This window comes from Gymnodraco acuticeps, unplaced genomic scaffold (assembly GCF_902827175.1).
Source record: "Gymnodraco acuticeps unplaced genomic scaffold, fGymAcu1.1, whole genome shotgun sequence".
Lineage (NCBI taxonomy): Eukaryota > Metazoa > Chordata > Actinopteri > Perciformes > Bathydraconidae > Gymnodraco > Gymnodraco acuticeps.
The window spans coordinates 519,903-540,573 of record NW_022990747.1 but is presented as its reverse complement, the minus strand read 5'-3'; the positions used below and the strand labels follow the sequence as shown (position 1 = coordinate 540,573).

The following is a 20,671-nucleotide window of genomic DNA, read 5'->3' as shown; positions in this document are numbered from 1 at the left end:
ACACATTGTTTACATTGATTTCCTTTCACTAAAGTGAAACGTCGAGCAGACCGCCGTGAATAGGGAATCTTACGTCTCCGTTTCTAAAGTGCACGTCAAAGGAGGGATATTAAAAAGATTTCCATAATGCAAAACAGAAGTGAAATAGGCAGATGGCCGTTCACTGCGATAAACATGTCTACTGTCGAAATGGAAAATGGGCACTTATCATAACCCTCTATGACACACTGAAAAAAGTTCCCTGACCCAGGCTTAGAAAACATTACTCTGGCAGAGCGGCTTAAGAAAATAACTGAGACACTGACTGATTCTGGAGTCCAGCAAATGAAGACAACATGTCACAATGGAAACATTTGTGCAGAGGGAACAAAACGAGGAAAGACTTTGCCTGCAAGAGGGAATATCAAAGCTCAGTTTCCACTCGCTCTGCGACGACATGCTCACGTCTGCACGGAGCCTCAGGTAGAGAGAGAACGTAAAGTCACTGAGCGATCACACACACATATCGGAAAATAGATGGTCAGTTGATTGAAATCTTCCAGGATGAGAAGCTTTATTCTGGTTTAGTCATTTAGCTTTGTGATCTGTTTGTATTTGAATGTCACTTTTGGAGTCGGTGACTGAGTGGGTGAGGTTCTTTCAAAAGTCAGCTTTTCAAAGTCTTTCATTTCAGTGAATCATCGCTGGATTTCCCATTTGATCTGACGTTAAGTGATTCACAAGACTAGATGGGGGACTCTGAATAGTGGCTCCCCCCTCAGTAGATGACCACGAGACTTCAGGAAGGAAACCACTGGAGCCCAAATGGCCGCCTGGGGGGATCGGTAGTGCTCATTACAATGGATACTAGTTCATGCTTTAGGTCTTATCAGCAGAGACAGGGTATATGCAGGAATCCTGAAGTCAAATGTAATACCTTTTAAGACCTTTTTTAAGACCCTTTCCGTACATTTTAAGACCTCATCGCAGTGAGTGTGCGATGTCCTGTTCAGAGGACGTCAAAAAGTACGACCAATCATTTTAGCCGGCCCGGCTAAAATAACTGGATGGCCTACCTGCCTGTCAGCCTTCCATCTGTGCACAAACTTATCTCGTGCCCTCATTGGTCATGTGCGCGTTCGTTTGTGTTGGAGGAGGGGCTCTGTAAGGAAGTCTGAAGGAAGCGGCAGATTGTTTCCGGGCTGTGTATTTTCAAATTCTAGCGCACTCGAGCTGGGCTGCTTCTCAGGTCGATTAAATGAAATCCTTGCTTCCCTCACTTGCGTCGTTTCCCTGCGTTTAGTCCCTCCCACCAGGGAAGCATGGAGGGACGCAAGGAAAACCACGAGAAGCAGGGAAATGAGTTTTAAGAGCAATGGGACGTCCTTTCCTCCGGAGCGTCACGTGAAGCGACGTCCGTTTGTGATGACGCTGCACAGCTGATCGTCTGACAGCAGCTCTGTCCCCGTTATTTCCACACACCCCCCCGCCTCTGTTAGTACACATTTACTGACACAAACATTTGTATCATCTGTTGTAGACCCCAATAAATAAAATAAAATAAGAACTCATTCTCAAAAAAGATAAACGCCATTCTTAAAATGTATAAACGAACAATAGTTTGATTAATATTGATTAGAGTGCACAATAGAAATAAAATAATTGAGAGAAGAAAAAGAGATATGTTATCTATCAAAACCCAGTTAGATTAACATTCATTGGATTGCACACTTTGTTTGTTTGTTTGGATATGTAGTAAATTAACATTTCAATAGCACTTAATGACTGACTGAATGGAAATGACAATAAATGAAAATGTAAAATGAAAAAAGCGATCATGAAAATGTTTCCAAAAAATGAATTAAATGATTTTTGACCACTTTGTTGTTCAGATATTTCACATATTTGTAACTAAATGAAACATGAATTGAAACAAAACACGGTATAAACTGAGGAGTGACTCCCGTGAGGTTCATGTATTTTCTTCACTCTGCTCTCATGTCAAGAAGCATCAGATCAGTACATGCACTGCCTCGTCCAATCAGTGAGCGATACACAGTAAGGGGGCGGGGTGAGTATCTGAGGATTTCATCGGAGGATGGTCTGGTGGTTCCTCGGTTATCGCTCCTCCATGATCGCTCCTCGCTCCTCGATCCTCGGTCCTCCGGCAGAAATAAGAGCCATGGGACGGTACTCAAGATGGCGCAGGCAAATCAACTTCCGGTGAGACCGAGGACAGAGGAGCGAGGAAATGAAAATAGTCGACCTGAGAAGCAGCCCTGGTTTCTCCAAAATTACCTACCCCACCTTTAAGCAGACCGTCTCGGTAAATGTTTCCGGTTCCATTCGATTATTTTATTAAAATTGTGAAAATGCCCGTTTCGAAAAAGCAATTTTTTTCATCAGCCAAAACTTCAAATCTTTCCTTTAAATTGTATAATGCAGATGCCTTCATTTGTTAATCTTTTAGTTTGAGTTAATATGTGTAAGGGTTGTAGGATCCGTGTATGGCTTTTATACACTTGTCTCCTTGTTACCTTTTCTGTGTGTTTCTGTTCTTCTTCTTTTATGTATCCTCCTCCACTGAAAACTCACTTCTTTTAAACTCAGATGCTTTGATAGATATAGACGCATTCCCCCCTGTACTTTAATAGGGGGAGTCAAATTGTCTTCTCAACACTGTCAAGTCCTCACTTGTGCACCACCGAACATTTGGTAACCAGCATTTATTTTCCAGTCTACAACTTAATGCTTGGCTGACATATCAAGGACGAGCAGACAAGAACGCATCAAACTGAATCATAGCTAAATCCTGATTGAATAGCGTGCTGATCTATTTCATATTTATTTAAAGAGATATGTTGCTCTCATCTCCACTGAGAGGTTTCCATGCGCCCCCCCCCCCCCCCCCCCCCGGTCCAGACTCTGCCAGGACCTTTGCAATACACGCTCTAAGACCTTAATTGTACGGAAAGATGACACAGAAAGGCCGTTTCCACTTGTTTCAGGGGAAAAGACCAGCAAATGTTTGCCATTGTTTTTAACGAGCAGCAGCAGCAGCATTATTTCATGGAAACCATTTTTCCTTCCACTGTTTTTTTTGTCATGCCATCGAATCAAGAGCTCTGTGTTGTTACTGTTATGGTTGTTAATGGCAGCATGATGCCGGTGACTGAAATGGTACCATAAACACAGGTCCATGAGCAAAAATAATAAATGTTTGTTCAATACAAAGAATCACAGTTAAATGAACTACAGATGTTTTCATTACTTCCTGATTGCGTACGCATGAATATAAAAAATATCAGAAGTTAGTGATTATCGGAAAACGTTTTTTTCTGATGCATTATCTTTAGTGATGTTATGAATTCGGAGTAACCAAACATTCATTGCTTTTGAATGAAGGTGGCTTTGTCTTCCACTGAAGGATCGTTGATGATGGTGGTGGCTATTAAATGTCAACATTTGAGGTATCTTTAAAGTACAAAAAAAACACAAAAATGGGTCATAGTCTTCCAGAAGAATAATGTGAACCAATATCATTTACAGACGTAGCCAAAAACCGAAGACAACTTCCAAATAAAATGGCATGTTTGATTTAATTTGGGATACATCTAGAGTCATATTTCTCACCACCTGTCAAAGGTAAATCCAAAATTCACTTGCGTTTTCTCCCCGGTCCGGTCGGCCAATTCCTGAAAACTTTAACCAAATCTTTCTTGGATTGTGAAATGTTGGCCTCGTCACAACTCTCTTGCTTTATTCATTAAGGGCTCTCTGCCATGTTACATTCAGGGAGCTCCGTGAAATTGTGTCGGGAGAGCAGCTCTCCATGCATTGAAGGAGATTTAAAAAAGGACTTGTATATTGTTTGATAGTAAAGCATATTATATCTGCACTCGGAAGCTAGTTTGCTTAGCTTAGCATAGAGACCTGCCAACAGCTAGCTTGGCAGACAATCTTTATATTTAGAAAAATCTTAGCGCATGTGTCCAATCCTCTGAATAACAATGAAGTAGGATGTTAAATCGGAAGTTTGACAAAGAAATTTAAAAAGTCAACCACATGCGAGCAGGGGCGGTTCTAACACTGACCTCACTGTCAAAAGTCAAAAGTTTTTTTTTTTTTTTTTTTAAATGTATACTTTCTGGTACTCGGTTTGCCAAAAACCGCAGGATTTTGTTGCTGTAATGTGAGATTGTGCAGACACCCCTATGTAAAGTAGAGATGTAACTGTTCATTGCCTTTATTTTTATATAAATATGGTGTTAGTGCAAACATTGCACTATAACTTAAGCTGAAGTTAACAGTAATAACTATAAGATCTATCTGAAATAAATAAGTGTACTGAAACAAATACCAATAACTGTATTGCATTGTTTTCTTATGCGCAATTACTTCATACTGTCTAGTTCTCTTTTTCGTCCTGCATTTATTGTGCCCTCCTCAGAAAATAACTGGCCCCCCAGTGGCCCCCCCAGTCAAATTGGTCTAGAACCGCCACTGCATGCGAGGAACTATAGGGCGGCCCAATATGTGATGACAATTTTTTTTTGCGAGTTTCGGACTATTTACAGTGTGTTCTTGTAAGGAGAGAAAACAGAACAGTAAAACCAGTCATTTAAAAGATGTGTTCACTGCACGGACAGTGCCTCGTATATTTGATTACATCTACAGGATAACGACCGTCACTCCCTGTGTGTATCTGTGTGTGTGCATTTGTCATTACTGTGTATGTGTGTGTGTCTTTTAGGGAGTGCAGGGATCGGCTGGTTGTAAACCCTAAACACTGCGCTCGCAGTTGGAGGCAGCTGTGCATTTAGTCAGAGCAGGGCCAACAAAAGAGCAGCCTTTGTTGTGAACACACTCCGCACACTGCTGACAACTGCTTAGCCACACACACACACACACACACACACACACACACACACACGCACACGCACACACACACACACACACACACACACACACACACACACACACACACACACACACACACACACACACACACACACACACACACACACACACACACACACACACACACACACACACACACACACACACACACCACACACACACACACACACACACACACACACACACACACACACACACACACACGCTATCCCTTCCCCTCCGTGCTCTGTAAACACAGAGATCATCACGTGCTGATTAATTACTTAAATGCACGGTTCGGCAGCACAGAGGCTTCAGGTTCTGTCGCCATGACGGCTGCAATCATGGTTACAAGAGGGACTATTCTTCAAGCCACTGCTGTGATGTGCTGCGAGCCAAACGCACACGCTTACACAGCTCTGGCAGACCTGTCTGAAAGTCTTGCTGGGGATAGACGTAGACATTAATTAAAATAAAAACAGTCCATCAATCATCCATGTCCAAGTCCTGCAACACAAATAAATGTATTTATTTTAACAAGCTGTGGTCTCTTCGCCCCAAATGTGCTAAACAGTGGCCATGAAGACGAAGCCCGTCTTTGATGATATTTAATGAAGGAACACCCAACCTTACTCTGTTTTCATTCAGACTTCAAAGCAGTAGAAATACACAAAGCTGGACCTTTTAGTGACACTCAGTGAAGTCCCATGCTGCTTTGTTCAAAAGTTCCTTCTTTGCTTTTCCAGCCCATCGCCTTTGTGAGCATATTATAATCTGCTGTGATTTCAAAGATTTCTTGTCATTTTGATATTGGGAATAAGTTCAATTTAACTGCCAACTATCATATTTCAAGTAATCTATATGGACAATCTGAAATATATTGTGTATACTATACTGTAAAAAAAGGATAAGATTTTTCTGTTTACACATTTTGTTTAATCCCACATGCAGTGCATTTCAAATTGGATGTCGCGGCTGAGTGACCCTGCAGTGGGGTTGGACGCTGACCTTGTCTGTCCATCTGTCTGTCAGTCTGTCTTCTCACCTCCTGTGTCTCCTGCTTTGCACACACACTCATACAGTACACACACACACCTCTACATCATCAAACAAACACAATACCTCATCTAACACACACACACACACACACACACACACACACACACACACACACACACACACACACACACACACACACACACACACACACACACACACACACACACACACACACACACACACACACACACACACACACACACACACACACACACACACACACACACACACACACACACACACACACACATTTCAAGCTTGCTCTGGTGTGCGTCACTAGGGCCATCTGCTTGCTAACCTGGTTAGTTGTATCGCCTCTCATGCAAGTCTGTGATTCTACCGCAGTAGTTCATTTCATGTTTAATGATAGTATGATATGCAACAATGACTTAATCTCAGCTCTCTGCAGGTTAGAAAGCCATGAATCTACATATTTCAAAACACAATTCATGTTTTACTAAAAGTTGTACATTTTTCAGTAAGTGAATAAAATAGAAGAAGTGGCAGAAATTGAGTGATAATTATGAGCTGAAGGGAGTAAAGGTGACAGTAAAAGGGTGCAGGTGATGGCAGAAGACTGGTTTCCCTTGTTCTAACCACATTAATTAAATGGCTATCATTACATTACATGTTACTTGTTAGACGCTTTTATCCAAAGCGACTTACATACTCAATACTGTGGGCAATCCCCACAGGAGCTGTTTGGGGTGAAGTGTCTCAGGGACACAACGACATGCTGACTGCAGTGGGGTTTGAACCTGTGCTCCCCTGACCCCAACACCAACGCTCTATTCCACTGCGCCACAGCCTCCCTATCAAAGAGATTATACGCACTAAAGGAATAATTATTATATATATAATTATGCTAATTATACGTAATTGCTATGGATTATATTTGAGTTTGTGAACAGATTTAACAACTTTAAATATTCTTACATGTGTATCTTCTGCTATATGTGCATTTTTCACTTCTTGTCTACATGTGTGATATTGGTGCCCATCCTGATCTGTGTGTTTATCAAACCGAGCTGAATACGGTCTACTTAACAGAGTGTGACCTGCTAAAACTCAGAGCTGCGTTTAGCTTCACGTAGCTGCTTCAACACATGGCCTACAGAGCTGGGCTGGCACAGAAAGCTATTTTTAGCCACCGGCTCAAAGGGAGAGCTCACATTCCCAGCTGAACCGTGTCACTCACAAACTTTTCTCACACTTTTCTTTTGATAGTGTGAGTGCAGCCGACTGTGGGTCTTTCAAGGTGTGCGTGATAGGGAGAAATCGACCAAACAAAGGCTACATGCTAAAGTGTGTGTTTGAACGTGTTTGATGTACTTCAGTGGTTGTTAGTCTTTCACACATGACTTATTATCAATGGCCATGTGTTAATTAGGCTGACCCATGCTAGCACACAAAATCCTACCTCCCCGACACCCTGGCAATGTTATTTATTAACCCCAAAGCTTTAGGACCCTCATTTGAATACAACACAGGGGTTAACAAAGCCCAAAGAGGCTCGTAGAAACAGATAAGGAGGTAGATGATTCGGAGTAGTCTGGACACACATATTTTAAAAAGTAGAGTTTATAGATGATAGACAAAAGCTGCTAAATGACTTCACGCTCAATAGTCAAGTTCTCTTGAGCATGCTAATTAGAGTGGTTAATGCATGTACACACGCTAACATACACACAAACGTACACAGGATGTAATTACCGCTCTGGCACACAACTGTGTTTCAGTGTTTGCAAGTAGCTGATGCAATCCCCCCCCCCCCCCCCCCCAGCTCCAAGAAGCCAAAAAACACAGTGAGTGTAATTCATCTCCAAACTGCTGCCAGATACAGAAGCTTTTTACAATGAACCCTAACCTAACACTAACCCCCTTTAATATGATACTACAGTTATCAGTGCTATTGTGTCTATGTTACCCAATACGAAGTCATATGACCCCTCAGTAACGAACCTGATGAAAAACGCTATCACCATAATCAGGCACCAAGGTTTCCTCCACTGGAGAAACAACTGATGTTCTGTATTGTTTTACATCATCAGATATAAATCCATCCTGCTCGTGACACAATGTAGTGTAGATTGAATCCCACAGCGGCCGCTTGTTTTAGACTGAAAATGAGATTGTTCACAGATGGGAGGGCTGTGTAAATATATTGTGTTAGAGGACAGCGTGAGGGAGGGAAATGTGATAATGAGAGCAGGATGATTTGACTTACAGGAAACTGGAGAATGAGAGTCAGACGAAAAACAAAAGGGACATGTAGGGTCTCATCACCATAAAGTGAAAGTGAAATGTAGATACGTGGTGTCTTTATCTGATGGCCAGCTTCTCTTTCTAATTGTTTTAGAGTGCTAGCAAATAGAGTGGTGCAGTGACGCATCCTAAAACCCGGAAGTAAGTTAGCATTTGACCACTTCCGGTTCCCTCGACAAAAAAGCAACGCAATTTCTCCATAGGATTTTGGAAAATAGCTGGAATTAAGGTTTGTGGTTGACTCACATATAAGAGACGGATCACGTTTTGTGACCCCACTGGTGATTTCTGAAGAGTTGACGTGTCTGAAAAACGATGGTTGTTAACATGTGGCTGAATAGGACTACAGAAGTTGTCGAGGCCGTTGTACGTCATTACGCCGAACACGTAAACACCCGCGCTAAGTTTGTTTTCCCCGTGTTCCGCTTGAAAGCAAGTACCTGCCTCCTGCAAACTGTTAAAACAAACGCTTCAACTTGTTCAATTTTGAATCTGGATGTTTGAATATGGATATTAAAGGTCCCATGTCATGCTTTTCCGGTTATTACCCGTCCCCTTGTGTTATGTAGCTTTTTCTGCATGTAAACGGTCTGCAGAGTCACAAACCCTCAAAGTACACCCTGTAGCGAGTAAAACTCTAACACAGAACAGACCTGTCTCTGCTGCCCCAGAACGCCTCTTTGGAGATTTCTCTTTTTCCATTTGTTTACCAAAATGGACCAATCCGCGGAGCTCCTCACACACCAGGACCTTTAGCGTACATTTTCAACTAACAGGGAGTCCCCATTGACATTGCATAGAGCTCCCTGGTTGGTAATAAACGATTTGGGATCACGGATGCTCTCCGCAGACCCATTCTCACAGCCTTTTTCTTACTCAATATCAAGCCACACTTATTGTTTTTACTTCGGCTGTGAGTGTTTGTGTGAGCTCAGGATGAGTTTCGCGCTGTCTCGCTGTATCGCCGATCCGGAAACCACACCAGTAAGCCAGCTCACTGAGCAGCGAGCCTCGCAACGTCCCGACCAATCAGAGCACACTGGGCTCACATTGAATACCGGTGAATACACATACGTTACAGAGATGCTGTATGAGAAACCAATGTGAGTTTGGAAAATTGCACAATATAAATCTATTTTAGTAGACCTCAACAATGGAATTATGATCAGTAGAAATGGCCATGACATGGGACCTTTAAGTTGGCGTGACGTTGAAGCAGCAACCCTGCTGTAGTTCGTTTATAGCATAACGTTAGCATTTTGCTTCTGGCGATTAGAGTTACGATTATAAAATTATAAAAGTAGGGTAGACATGTGGAGATTATCCGGCTGAACAAAACGTGACCCGTCTCTTAAATGTGTGTCAACCACAGACCTTATTTCCAGCTATTTTCCAAAATCCTATGGAGAAATTCCATTGCGTTTTTGTCGAGGGAACCGGAGGGAACCCATGCGCAGCTTACTTCGGGGTTTTAGGATGTGTCACTGCACCACTCCATATAGGATAAAGTGTCAAGTGTGGCACTGCCTTAATGAGCCTTATGTCAAATCAAAATAAACTTTTTATAGACATCTTGTGCTCTTCTCTGTCACTTTTCAGGACCACAGCAGAGAAGGCAAGCTAAACACATGCTCTTCACCACCCTCAGTGCTTTTCTGCTTCTAAAGGAAATCAGGTGGACACAACAAGCCCGAAGAAAAGGTTTTAGTCAGAAAATGAGGATAAAAATAACTTACCATCGTCCAGCGTGATGTCCTGTAGGCCGATGGAGCGGAAGGTGGGCTCCTTCTCCTCAGGCTCCTCTTTGATGTCCGGCCTCTCTTTGTCCGAGGGGAAGGGTCCCTGTGGGCTCAGAGGGTGAATCAGAGGCCCCGCTGCCACCGGGGAGAGGCTGGCCATGACCGGGCTGGTGGCCTGGGGGGAGTGCTGACCTGAGTGCTGCTGCTGCATGGGCCCCAGAGGACTGCCACCTGATGTGGGGGAGGAGGAGGAGGTGGGAGACTGGTAGGGCAGCGATTGGAGCTGAGGGGAGGAAGGCCCTGAGTGGGGAGAGGGGATCATCCTGGTAGCAGGGGCGCTGGACGGGGTGGGACAGGAGGCTGACCTCTGACCCACGGGGTGGTAGCCCATCGCTCTCTGCAGCTGGGAGGGGTGCTGCCCCGCGAGGGGGTGGCCGCCGGGAGAGGGCACCTGGGGGGGGTTTGGGGAGCAGTGATAGCCTCCGAGTGTGTGCAGGCGTGGGGATGAGGGGGAGAGCATCGGTTGTTGGCTCTGGGGAGACCCAGCTATGCTGTTTGAGGAGGGGGGAGCTGATGGTGAGGAGCACGGGGAGAAAGGGGACACCATCCCCATCCCCATCGGGTGAGACGCTGCAGAGACGCTGTGCTGGAAGGGCATCCTCTCGTAGCCCTGAGGGGGGAGGGGGGACTGGCCGTTGAAGGGCAGGCTGTGGCCGTGCTGCATGGACTGGTAGGAGGGCCGGGGGGGCGCAGGGAGAGGAGCAGGGGTCGGGTGGAACGTCATGTGGCAGTCTGCGGGGGGGTGGTGCAAGCTGCGACTCTGGAGGTGAGGCAGGTGCTGGAAAGGCGGGGAGCCCAGGGAGGGGCAGGGGCCCTGCAGGGGGAGCAGGCCGTGGGGGGAGCCGGACAGAAGGCCGTCCGATGGGTGGCACTGCTCCGGAGAGGGCAGCTGGGGGCGCACCAGCCCGCCAGCATGGGCCATGGGGAGGGACATGGGGGAGACAGCAGAGAGGTCCAGCTCTTCTCTGTGTTCCTGTTTTACCAACACTGAAGGGGGAGAGGAAGGGAGATGTGAGGAAAAGGGTGATACAGACAAAAATACATCAATCACTCAAATACTGCCTGAATCAGAAGCAGAATTCCTTTATTCCCACACACAGGGTATGGATAGAGACGGAAAAATAAAAATAATACACTATTAGATAAAAAGGTATGTACATAGTATTTAAAAAAAAAAGTAAGCAGAAAATTCAGGGCAAATAAGTGAGCAGCAGCAGTATTTATAAGATCAATGAAGTGTAACATTATGGAATGAAGTGTGGTGGCGGGTAGATTACAGTAAGAATATACATTAGTCAGGTCATTGTATTGCAACATTGTCAGTGTCACAGCAAGTGATGCTGCTGCTAAGTCCAGTGCCTTCAGGCAGCTAAAAAAAAGCAAGTCGGTGTTTCAAGTTATTCCACATTTTCATCCCCCACAAGTTCACCCAATCAGTGTCTTTGAAGTTCAAATATGTTTCAGTAAAACCAGAAAAACGAGGTCACAAGAGCCTAAAAGCCTGGAGAACAGTTTTTGAAATGTATGGTTTGTGAAATGTGTCTCCTTCAAAAAAACGAGTGACATTGTGATGGTAAATGGGGACAATCACTTTTACTGTGACAGCACACAGCTCTGCTATGCCAATCGGTAACCTATTTCCCAATCTGGTGCCTTGTGACAGTGAGTTTTATTTTTATCCAGCTCTGAATTAGAGGGAGAGCATATGTTGTCAGTCCGGGTGCCATCATGTGAAATGTTGTATGGGAAGAGAGGAGCCGAATACCCCGCAGCCCGGATCAGACCAACAGAAAACGAGTTCAGTGCTGTTGCCCTCTACTCACCCCATCATGCCTCTGGGATTGAGAGGCGAGGGGGCACGAAAAGGCCAAACAGGGTTTATTCTGGCTTTAAACGGAGCCAGAGGGATATCAAGGGTAAAGCAAGGGAACTGTATATTTAAAAACATGAAATCCTGTTTTATTATGGCTTCAAAATGAAACCCAGACATTTAAAAAAAATCGTTTTTTACTTCTGTTTGATGAAGACCCCAAGGACAAATAGAATAGGTATATCAAGGGTAAGTAAAGGGTACATTTACATTAATAGATGTTTTTCCTTCTGTTTTAAAAAGACACTTTTCCCCCAAGGTCAAATTATTTTTTTTCTGACTGAAAACCAACATTGAAATCATGTTTTAACACAGAAAATCATAGTTTGTTTCTTAAGTTTAAAAAATAAAATGTGTTCCGCAAAGCAAAGTAGTGTTTATTGTGGCTTCACACCGAGACAAAGGTACAGTATTTGGTGGGTAAGGGAAGCGAATCAAAATTGATTATAAAGGTTTGAGAAATAGTTTGCACGTTATGTTAAATAAAGACAATGTCACAATTTTCTCAGAATTCATCCTTCAACTGGGCCAGGGCCTCTGCAGCCCAGACCACAACGAAAACTTTTTGATTTGTTTTGCCGCCATAATGCAGGCGGTGTCCGTGGTTACATTAGTGGTGTCAGCGACGCCGCTTGATTGACGGAGCAGGGTAACTCTACTCTGCTCTGATTGGCTGCTCTGATCTGTCGACGCTGAAAACAGGAACTGTCAGTGTTGAGTGGGCGTGCTTGCAAACAGAAAGGCTGGGTGGGTGGAGGGGCAACGCTGCATACACACACACACACACACACACACACACACACACACACACACACACACACACACACACACACACACACACACACACACACAAACTTACACACTTTTGTGGTAAAACTCAGGGGTGTGGATATGTTGCACAAAATGCTCACATGCCATTATATTCCGCCAACGGTGTTTCAGTATGACTAGCTTCTCGAGGAAAATAACACAATAACAATATCAAATAGCACGGCAGGAATTTGCCTTTTATGAAAAACATTGAGGAAACTGTCAAATCAAAATATTATGACTATCGAGTTCCCTTATTGCTAAAATACTCGTATGAAACTACTGATGGTCTGCGAATATATAAAGTGTCCTGGATTGCAAAAAGAAAAAATAAGGTTGTCTTGGTAGTTTGAGTAGGCTTTACAGAATAAACAGTTGGCAGGTGTTAATGTTATTGTTAGTGGAGAAGCCCCTGTAAACCACAGTGATGCTTTCTTTGGAGAGAGAAAGAGAGAAACGGGGTTAGTGAAACCCCTGTGGAGAAGTGTGCAACACCGAGAGCACGTTACAACTGTCTCTGCTGTCAGTCAAACGTCTTGTCATTATCTTTGGAGATGAGCTGCAACAGGGAGCAGTACACCCCAAGGAATGCAAAGTAAAGCTTGAGAGAAACCCTTTGTCGAAATGTCTGTAAAAGCATTAGCTTGTGCTCTCTTACCTAACCGAGGGGATTGTCTTCAAAGCAGCTTTAAGTCGAAAATAACCAACCCAAAACTTTCATTAACGCTCTAACTCTGTCTAAAAGTCTTGAGAACCTCTTATCTCACCTGACAGGTAAGTGAAGCGTTGCGATTGGCTCCTTTTCCGCTTGCCATTGCAGACGTAAAACTGCACCTGCACAGCTGAGCCCACAGACTTACTGTGGTAGGGAGGGACCTCCACAATGATGCACGACTACAAAAAAATACATTTGACATTATTTACACTCAATTATTGCCAACACAACATAAAATGAATACAATCAAATGTAAATGCTAGTACAAAAGAAATGAGTAAAAATGTTGCAGTATAAGCATTTTACTACTTACTCCTTGAGTTTTCTCACGCATTATTTTTGCCTCAACTTCCCACTGTGGTCGTCCATCTATGGTTAGGAAAAAATATATATAAATGCACAAACCAGTGATACTCCTAGTGCAGGCAGGGAGAAAGATAGCAGGAACATATATTACACAACATATTACAAGGGGAAGCTTTTACCGAGCATACTAGAGGAAATGTCAACTCAAAAATGCTTCTTTAGATTGAACAATAAACCTCAAATTCATAAGAAAAGGGACACATTTGACCGATAAAAAAAGACTTGAACAGTTCTCCAGTGCAGGTCTGGCTAAAATAGGATTTGCAATGAAGAATACACTGAGAGTTACACAGTATCATTGTATTACATACTAGTTACATAATACACATGAAATAGGAAAAACAATCCATTTAGTGAAAATTAAAACAAACAAGATAATAAATAAACCCAGGCCACACATGACCACTGATGTCTACATTTTATTATGAGGACCCTTTTGAATTAAAGTCTGCTATTTTTCAAAGTAAGTTTCCTCTTCTGGAGAAGCTCTCTTTGTCCATCTTAAAGTTTCCTAAAGATGATGTCAGTGTGCAGGGCTTTCTCAAACAGACAGGGCTTGAGAACCCTACGAGACTTTGAGCACACGATTTCAATTTGTTCTGGAGAAACGAGAGACATCAAAACAATGTCATTTTGAAAGGCCCAGAAGCCCTATGGAGAGAATCTTAGCGGCTATTAAATGGTAATTAAATGTCTAAATATCCTGCTGTTTGTCTTGCCTGGTTAACATGATGGGACAGAGGAGTGGAATAATTGTATTTATTTGAAAAGGCCTTAACACACTGCCAGGTTTCTGGCTAGAAAACATCCTTTTCCAGCGTTCCTATGAGGGATCTAATTATTTGGCGAGACATCTTAAGGGCAGCTGCTTGAAGGGAAGCGGTCGGGCTGAAAACAGACTTGCCGTGTGGTTGGAAGAAATCACAATCATCGCAGCATGGAGGAGAATACAAACTTTGACAACTAAGTGAGTACTGTATAGTCTCTCAGCGGAGTCAAATTAATTTGCAGTTGCCTGTTTTCATACTGCTCACATGGTGCGAGTGTACTCCTGCACCTGCACGGCCTCTTCCTCAAAACCCAAAGGATTCCCCCAAAAACCACCGTCAGGTATCTGCACCATGTCTGCAGAGAGGCAAGCCTATATGTTTCCTTACAAGCACTCAACTGTAAGCCGTGTAACATTTACAATCCACGCTCTACTGGAGCTCTAAGTAAGTGATTTACCTGTTCTTAGCTCACCCTAACATTAGTCATAGTTGTAGTTATCCATAAGCCAGTAACAACTCTGAAGACACTCGTGAAAAAAATCACAGATGACAGATAGTTTTTCCTTTTTCCTCTGAGCAAATGACCTTGAATGTCTTTGCAGCTGACAGCAGTGCATTATTGCAGCGCAGCTTGTTGACATTGAACAGGCGAGGGCCCCACATGCTCCGTCAGACAACAAGCACCAACAGGCACCTTATACCAAGCTGAGACAATGACTCCATCATCCAGACACCCTGCGCACCCCAGTCAGAAGGGAAAGAGCGAGCACCTATTGCCCCGGAAGATCGCACAAAAATAACAAAAGCTGATTACTGTTTATTTAAAACATATTTGTAAAAGCCCACAGTTATTTGCTCTTACAAGAGAAACAACACAGTGACTACACAGAACACGGGCTCTATTAGTCACTACTCAGGGCAGTCAGTTATAGCCTTTAAAGTTCATTCTTTTTCTATAAACATTCATCCTTGTAAAGTTGAAATACTTATACCAATTATGGCGTTATTCTGAACTTCATTGCTTGAGAAGTCTTGTAGCTTTGAAATGCTAATCTTGCTTTTAGGGAAATAATACAGAGAGAAAAACAATAGAAAGTGAGGAAAACAGACATCTATCACATGTTTTAAACAGTATTCACTTTGTGTAGATGTAACCTTTCAGTTGCCAGGCTTTAAGGTAGCAAAGAAAACAGGACTCTGAAGCTATACCATCTATTTGTATTTATTTTGTTTTTTTTAGAAAGTGGCAGGTCATATAAGATTGTATTCTTCTCCCTGCTCCTTTTCGCTCAATGGTGTGTTTATAGAGACGTGTTTTGTTGGCAATTATTGTACATTTATTTGGGTATGCGTACCATGAGCGGGACAAATACAAATGAAATGAAATGAAATGAAATGCCTACTACCACATGGCAAAAAAAGACATTACACTTTGACATTTTTCTGCTTTTAAATATGATCCCACACCAACAAATGCCCCATGATCTGTGCCTGTACATAGAGTCATTTATAGTCCCATCCCATCATCTCTGTGTACTAGCAACCAAATCCCAGTTTCTCCAGTTCCTTATGAATCTACTGTTGTCTTCAAATTCTGACAAATGGTGGAAAAATGTCTGTCACTGCCTCTTTTTTTCCTTTTCTTCCATTCCTATACTTACTCCAATCAGGGCCTTTCTGCACTAAAGCAGGCGGATTAGTCGTGATGAGGGGGATCATTTACACAAACCTAATCAACATCATCTTCCACTCCCCTTTCTCTGTCTCTTTCCACAGTCCGCTGCCTTCGTGCTCCATGGGGCCCAGCTTTCCCTTCATACCCAAGATGCACCTCTCTAAGCTTTCCACTTGCTGCTGTGCTATAAAAACTCGACCATCAGGGGGTTGTTTCAACCGTGCTACCTCTCTTTGCCATGCTTCAGCTGCTACACCTCAAAGAGCTACAGACATTCCTACAGGCTAAAAGAATCTTAGACAATGGCTCTTACTCGCAAAAACAACACCCTTCAACTTTCTGCCATGTGTGAACTTGATTCTGTTGCTCCGCATTTCAAAGGTATCTCAGGCAGGCAGAGACTGGCTCAACGATTGCTGTCCATTTAACACTTCCATCCAAGGGAACAGCTACAACATGTGTTTTGATTACGGAGTGATGTACAAAAGAGAAGGCAGAGAAAGGCCAGTGACTGAACAGGGTGAATTGCAAAGGGAATTTAACTAAGTAACGTATTTAGCGTCGGCCTTTGTTAAACAGATATAAGCAACTTTCAAAGTCACAAATAATCACACTGCAGCATGAAGCATGCAAATTAGCATATGTATTGACCATATTAGCCTGTCCTGTTAAGCATGTGAATTATAAGATGTATCATTTTGTGTTAAGTAAAGATGACAGTATTTTGAAGAAGCTTTGTAGACTGTGAAAATAAAGTTGGTATCTTTTTATGTTTGTGTAATATATTGATACTGCAGTGGTTTGAATAATCAAACCAAAAGACTGTAGAATTTGCTACAAGATAGAATGCGTCTGTGTAAACAAATGTGTACAAATACTGCAATGTAAAAGCCATGTCAGGATTTGCAGTGCATTGCCTCATGCCTACTTGATAGACAGCATAGACAGAGATAAATCAGTTCTGCACCTGACAGAATGCCCTGTGGGAATAGAGGACTTGTTGGGGCTGAGGTAAAGACAAACTTCTGTTTTCACATCCCCACTGACATTTATCGGACATGACTACCATAAAATCCTTCTGCTGACCTCTGCACGACCTAGAAAAGCCTCTGAATCCAACCTAAAGAGTAGAAATGTAAATTAACAACACCCCAAAGTCCGTTTCTTGGCCACTGAAGAATACCCTATTTTCCACCACATAAATAACACATGTGATGTTTTACTCACAGCGGCTTCTCTGATCAAATATGTCAGACAACCATTAAATACAATTCGATTTTCACAAACTGTTTCTGCAGAGGTGTTTCAAAGGTAAGCTGCTGTGCACCTACCAGGGCCTTTCTCCAGGAAGATGACCTTGGACTCTGGGAAGAAGTTGGAGCCGGTGATGACCATCTCTTCTCCCCCGCTGACCAGACAGCTGACCAGGCTGAATTTCTCCACCTGGGGCAGCTCTTGAGCCGAACGCTGGGCTGGGGGAGGAGCAGCAGGGGTGGAGGAGAGAAGGAGGAGCGTCATTTGCCGAGCTGTGATTATACACTCTGCAGTCTACTATTCAGGGTGGATTAATAATGTGTAGACAAATCATCAGGAGCACCTTTAAACATTATGGATGTTAAAGGTCCCGTATCATGCTGTTTTTCATCGATATATTATAGGTCTCAGATATATAACAAACATGTCTCTGAAGTGTTTGGCTCCAAACACCAAACAGATCATTGCAGCATTACCCATAATCCCCTCTGTTTCAGCCCTGTTTCAAAAGTGCTGATTCTCTGTCTGTTACTTTAGATGAAAATAAGGAGCCCCTCCCCACGCCCCTCTGAGAGATATTTGGTTAAAAAGAACACAATGGTGCTCTCGGAGGAGATTCAGGTGATAAGATGGGGGGGGGGTTACCTTGGTTGGTGATTGGCTAATGGTTACACAAGACAAAACATCGTTATGACATCATAAAGTGGCCAAAATCTGATCAACTCAGTTTTTATATAAATGGATCAGGACAAAAAGTGAGCGAATCTTTTTTCCTGAATCTTTCAGAATCTCTTTCCACAGAGGGGACACATGTTGATGTATAAAATACATGAACAAGTGGATTTTGCATACTAGGTGACCTTTAATACAAAACCCCCCCAAAGAATGTGCCTTAAAATAAACCACAAATTAGTGTCAACACCTCCCTAAATGCTTAACAAAAATGGCATGGATAGAACTGAGCGTTTACATTTTTAACAAGTATCAGACGTTCTTATCTTAAGTGACTTTCAATGAGAGCAAACAGTAGTTTGAATCAACATTTCAAATTGCCAGACTGCAAGCCGGCTAATAAAGGAGTGTGTGGGAAGGTTTGTGTGCATGTGCTTTTCTGAATGAACATGTTTTGGTGTGTGTAGGCGTGTGTGTGAGACTCTGGCTTGTTGACACTCACAGCACTCCACAGGGATAGAGGCGGCCTGCAGAGAGAGCACCTTCCCGTTGGGTTGTGGGATGTGGACTCGGAAGACCACGCGGACCCGTGTGTTCTTCCTTCCGATATCCGTCTCCCCCTTCCGCAGCTCGATGTCTGAGTTCCGCAGCTTCAGGATGCCAGCACAGTCGATGCTGCAAAGTAGAGGGGAAATAGTTGGCTCCTATACGGCAATCACTAAGACAGGCATAAGTAGTGAAGGCCTGGGAGTGATAAAACCAACCACAAGCCCGGTAGGGAGTCGGCAATGAGAGGCAAATTGAGTGTTGAATGACAAAATTAGAATGCCTGTGAATATGATTTATTACAACTGTAAAGGAGAAAAGCCCTACCAAATCCCTTCCTATGAGTTCCAACTTAAATGAAACCAGACCTTATATAAATAAAATAATCAAGGGGATGCAGAATCATAAATGTTTGAATAGAGTTTCTGCTCCATGAGAAAGATTTTCCCAACTCTCATGTTGGCTTAAATTAAGAAAATCTACTAAATCTCCCTTGGAAGATGTTATAATCCTATATGATCATAAACATTGTTATTTTTTTGGACCGGGCTTCCTTCATGGTGGTAAGCTCATAACTGAGTAATGTAACCCCCGAAGTGCTTCAGACACCTACCCGGCTGTCATGTTGTTTTCAGGCAGGAGAGGAATTTCGAGAACTTTGGTGCTGGTGACTACAATTTCTTGGCTGGCCGTGGCTACAGTTTTCCCGGTGATCCGGTGCACCTGGTAGAAGGCGTGCGGCCTCAAGTAGCGGTCGTCTGCTGTTCCGATGAACATCTGCAGGTTGATGGGCTTCTCAGTGTAGCCAATGAGCTGAGACATGACAAAAAGAGAGACAGAGAAACAGATGTGAGTTATTGGAGTCCAGATGAAAGGAATACTCTCTTCATTTCCACTGACTTCAGAAGGCCACCCCTTTTGGCGGGAATCTAAATGTCAGTTCGAGGCGAGGGTGTTGTGTTAAGTTTGGCAGTCCCGCTGGAGGTTCATCTGGTCGTTTGGCTGAAAAACACGCGTTTTTTCAACTAATGGACTTACGATTTTTTTCCCTCAACCGCCTGCCCCTTAACAGGATTCCATGCAAACCACCGTTACCTCCTAAAAACCCAGCCAGAGCCTTAAAACCTGGTCTGTTCAGTCGTTCCACAACCAACAAAAATGTGTATTGCATCTACAGTGCCTACTACAACAACAACAAAATAAAACTGAGAGAACTGAATTGGCTTTGAGATTATTAGAGGAATTGATGTGGTCAATCATTGGATCAATTTACGAAAAAAGGTTGTAAAAATATACAAAGCATCATTCACACGCTCCTCAAGTCATTCTGTGACGTCTCGTGCACATAAAAAACCTTTTAATGGTTACGCTGGGGCTGAAAGGGAAAGAAATGCCAGTAAAAATGTCAACAGCCTTTTCAAATCCAGTGCTTCGAGCAGGCCAAAATGGATGGCATGGGGCACCTAAACTACTAGCTGCCCTCTCTATTCATCACAGTGATGGCACCGCGGTTTCTACTCAGACAGGTGAGAAGTGGGATGAAGGACATTTTGTGTGCTGTCAGGTAGAGACAAGGGGAAGATGGAGAGGCAAGCAGGACCCTTCCTCCTCAGAGGGACAGAACAAACAGGCAGGCCACACAATCCCACCTCTGTTGTAATGTTGTACTTGGCAAACTGCGTGACGGCAAATGGCACCCGCGCCTCCTGCACACTCCCATCGCACTGCCCTCACATCCAGCTCATATGGAGGGAAGTCCATTGAGTTTAACAGAGAAGAACAAGGCCATTCATTGCTGTTTCACCCCAGGAACTGCCAAGCCTCAACCTCACCACAGCTGGCTACTGACCCTTTCCTCCCAGCAAGTTTGCGTCACACACCGCTGTGTCAACGTTTGGTGGAAAGAGAAAAAGTGGGTGTAGCTTGGGATTTGTCATTTGCTGTTCCAAAACCAGCTAAATTAGAAAGGATTAAATTGGTCACAATCAGGCC

At 43.4% G+C, this 20,671-nt stretch overlaps 1 protein-coding gene across 1 annotated transcript in view; it reads right to left on the bottom strand.

Moving 5' to 3' along the window:
* nfatc3a (nuclear factor of activated T cells 3a) overlaps nucleotides 1-20,671 on the bottom strand; it is a 58,622-nt gene that overhangs the window by 5,131 nt on the left and 32,820 nt on the right. The window contains exons 4-9 of the mRNA XM_034232190.1: nucleotides 19,293-19,492; nucleotides 18,636-18,808; nucleotides 17,539-17,679; nucleotides 13,710-13,765; nucleotides 13,449-13,575; nucleotides 9,939-10,988 (exon numbers count right to left, since the gene is read on the bottom strand). Coding sequence (XP_034088081.1) covers nucleotides 9,939-10,988; nucleotides 13,449-13,575; nucleotides 13,710-13,765; nucleotides 17,539-17,679; nucleotides 18,636-18,808; nucleotides 19,293-19,492 — 1,747 coding nt within the window. The remainder of the gene's footprint in view (nucleotides 1-9,938; nucleotides 10,989-13,448; nucleotides 13,576-13,709; nucleotides 13,766-17,538; nucleotides 17,680-18,635; nucleotides 18,809-19,292; nucleotides 19,493-20,671) is intronic.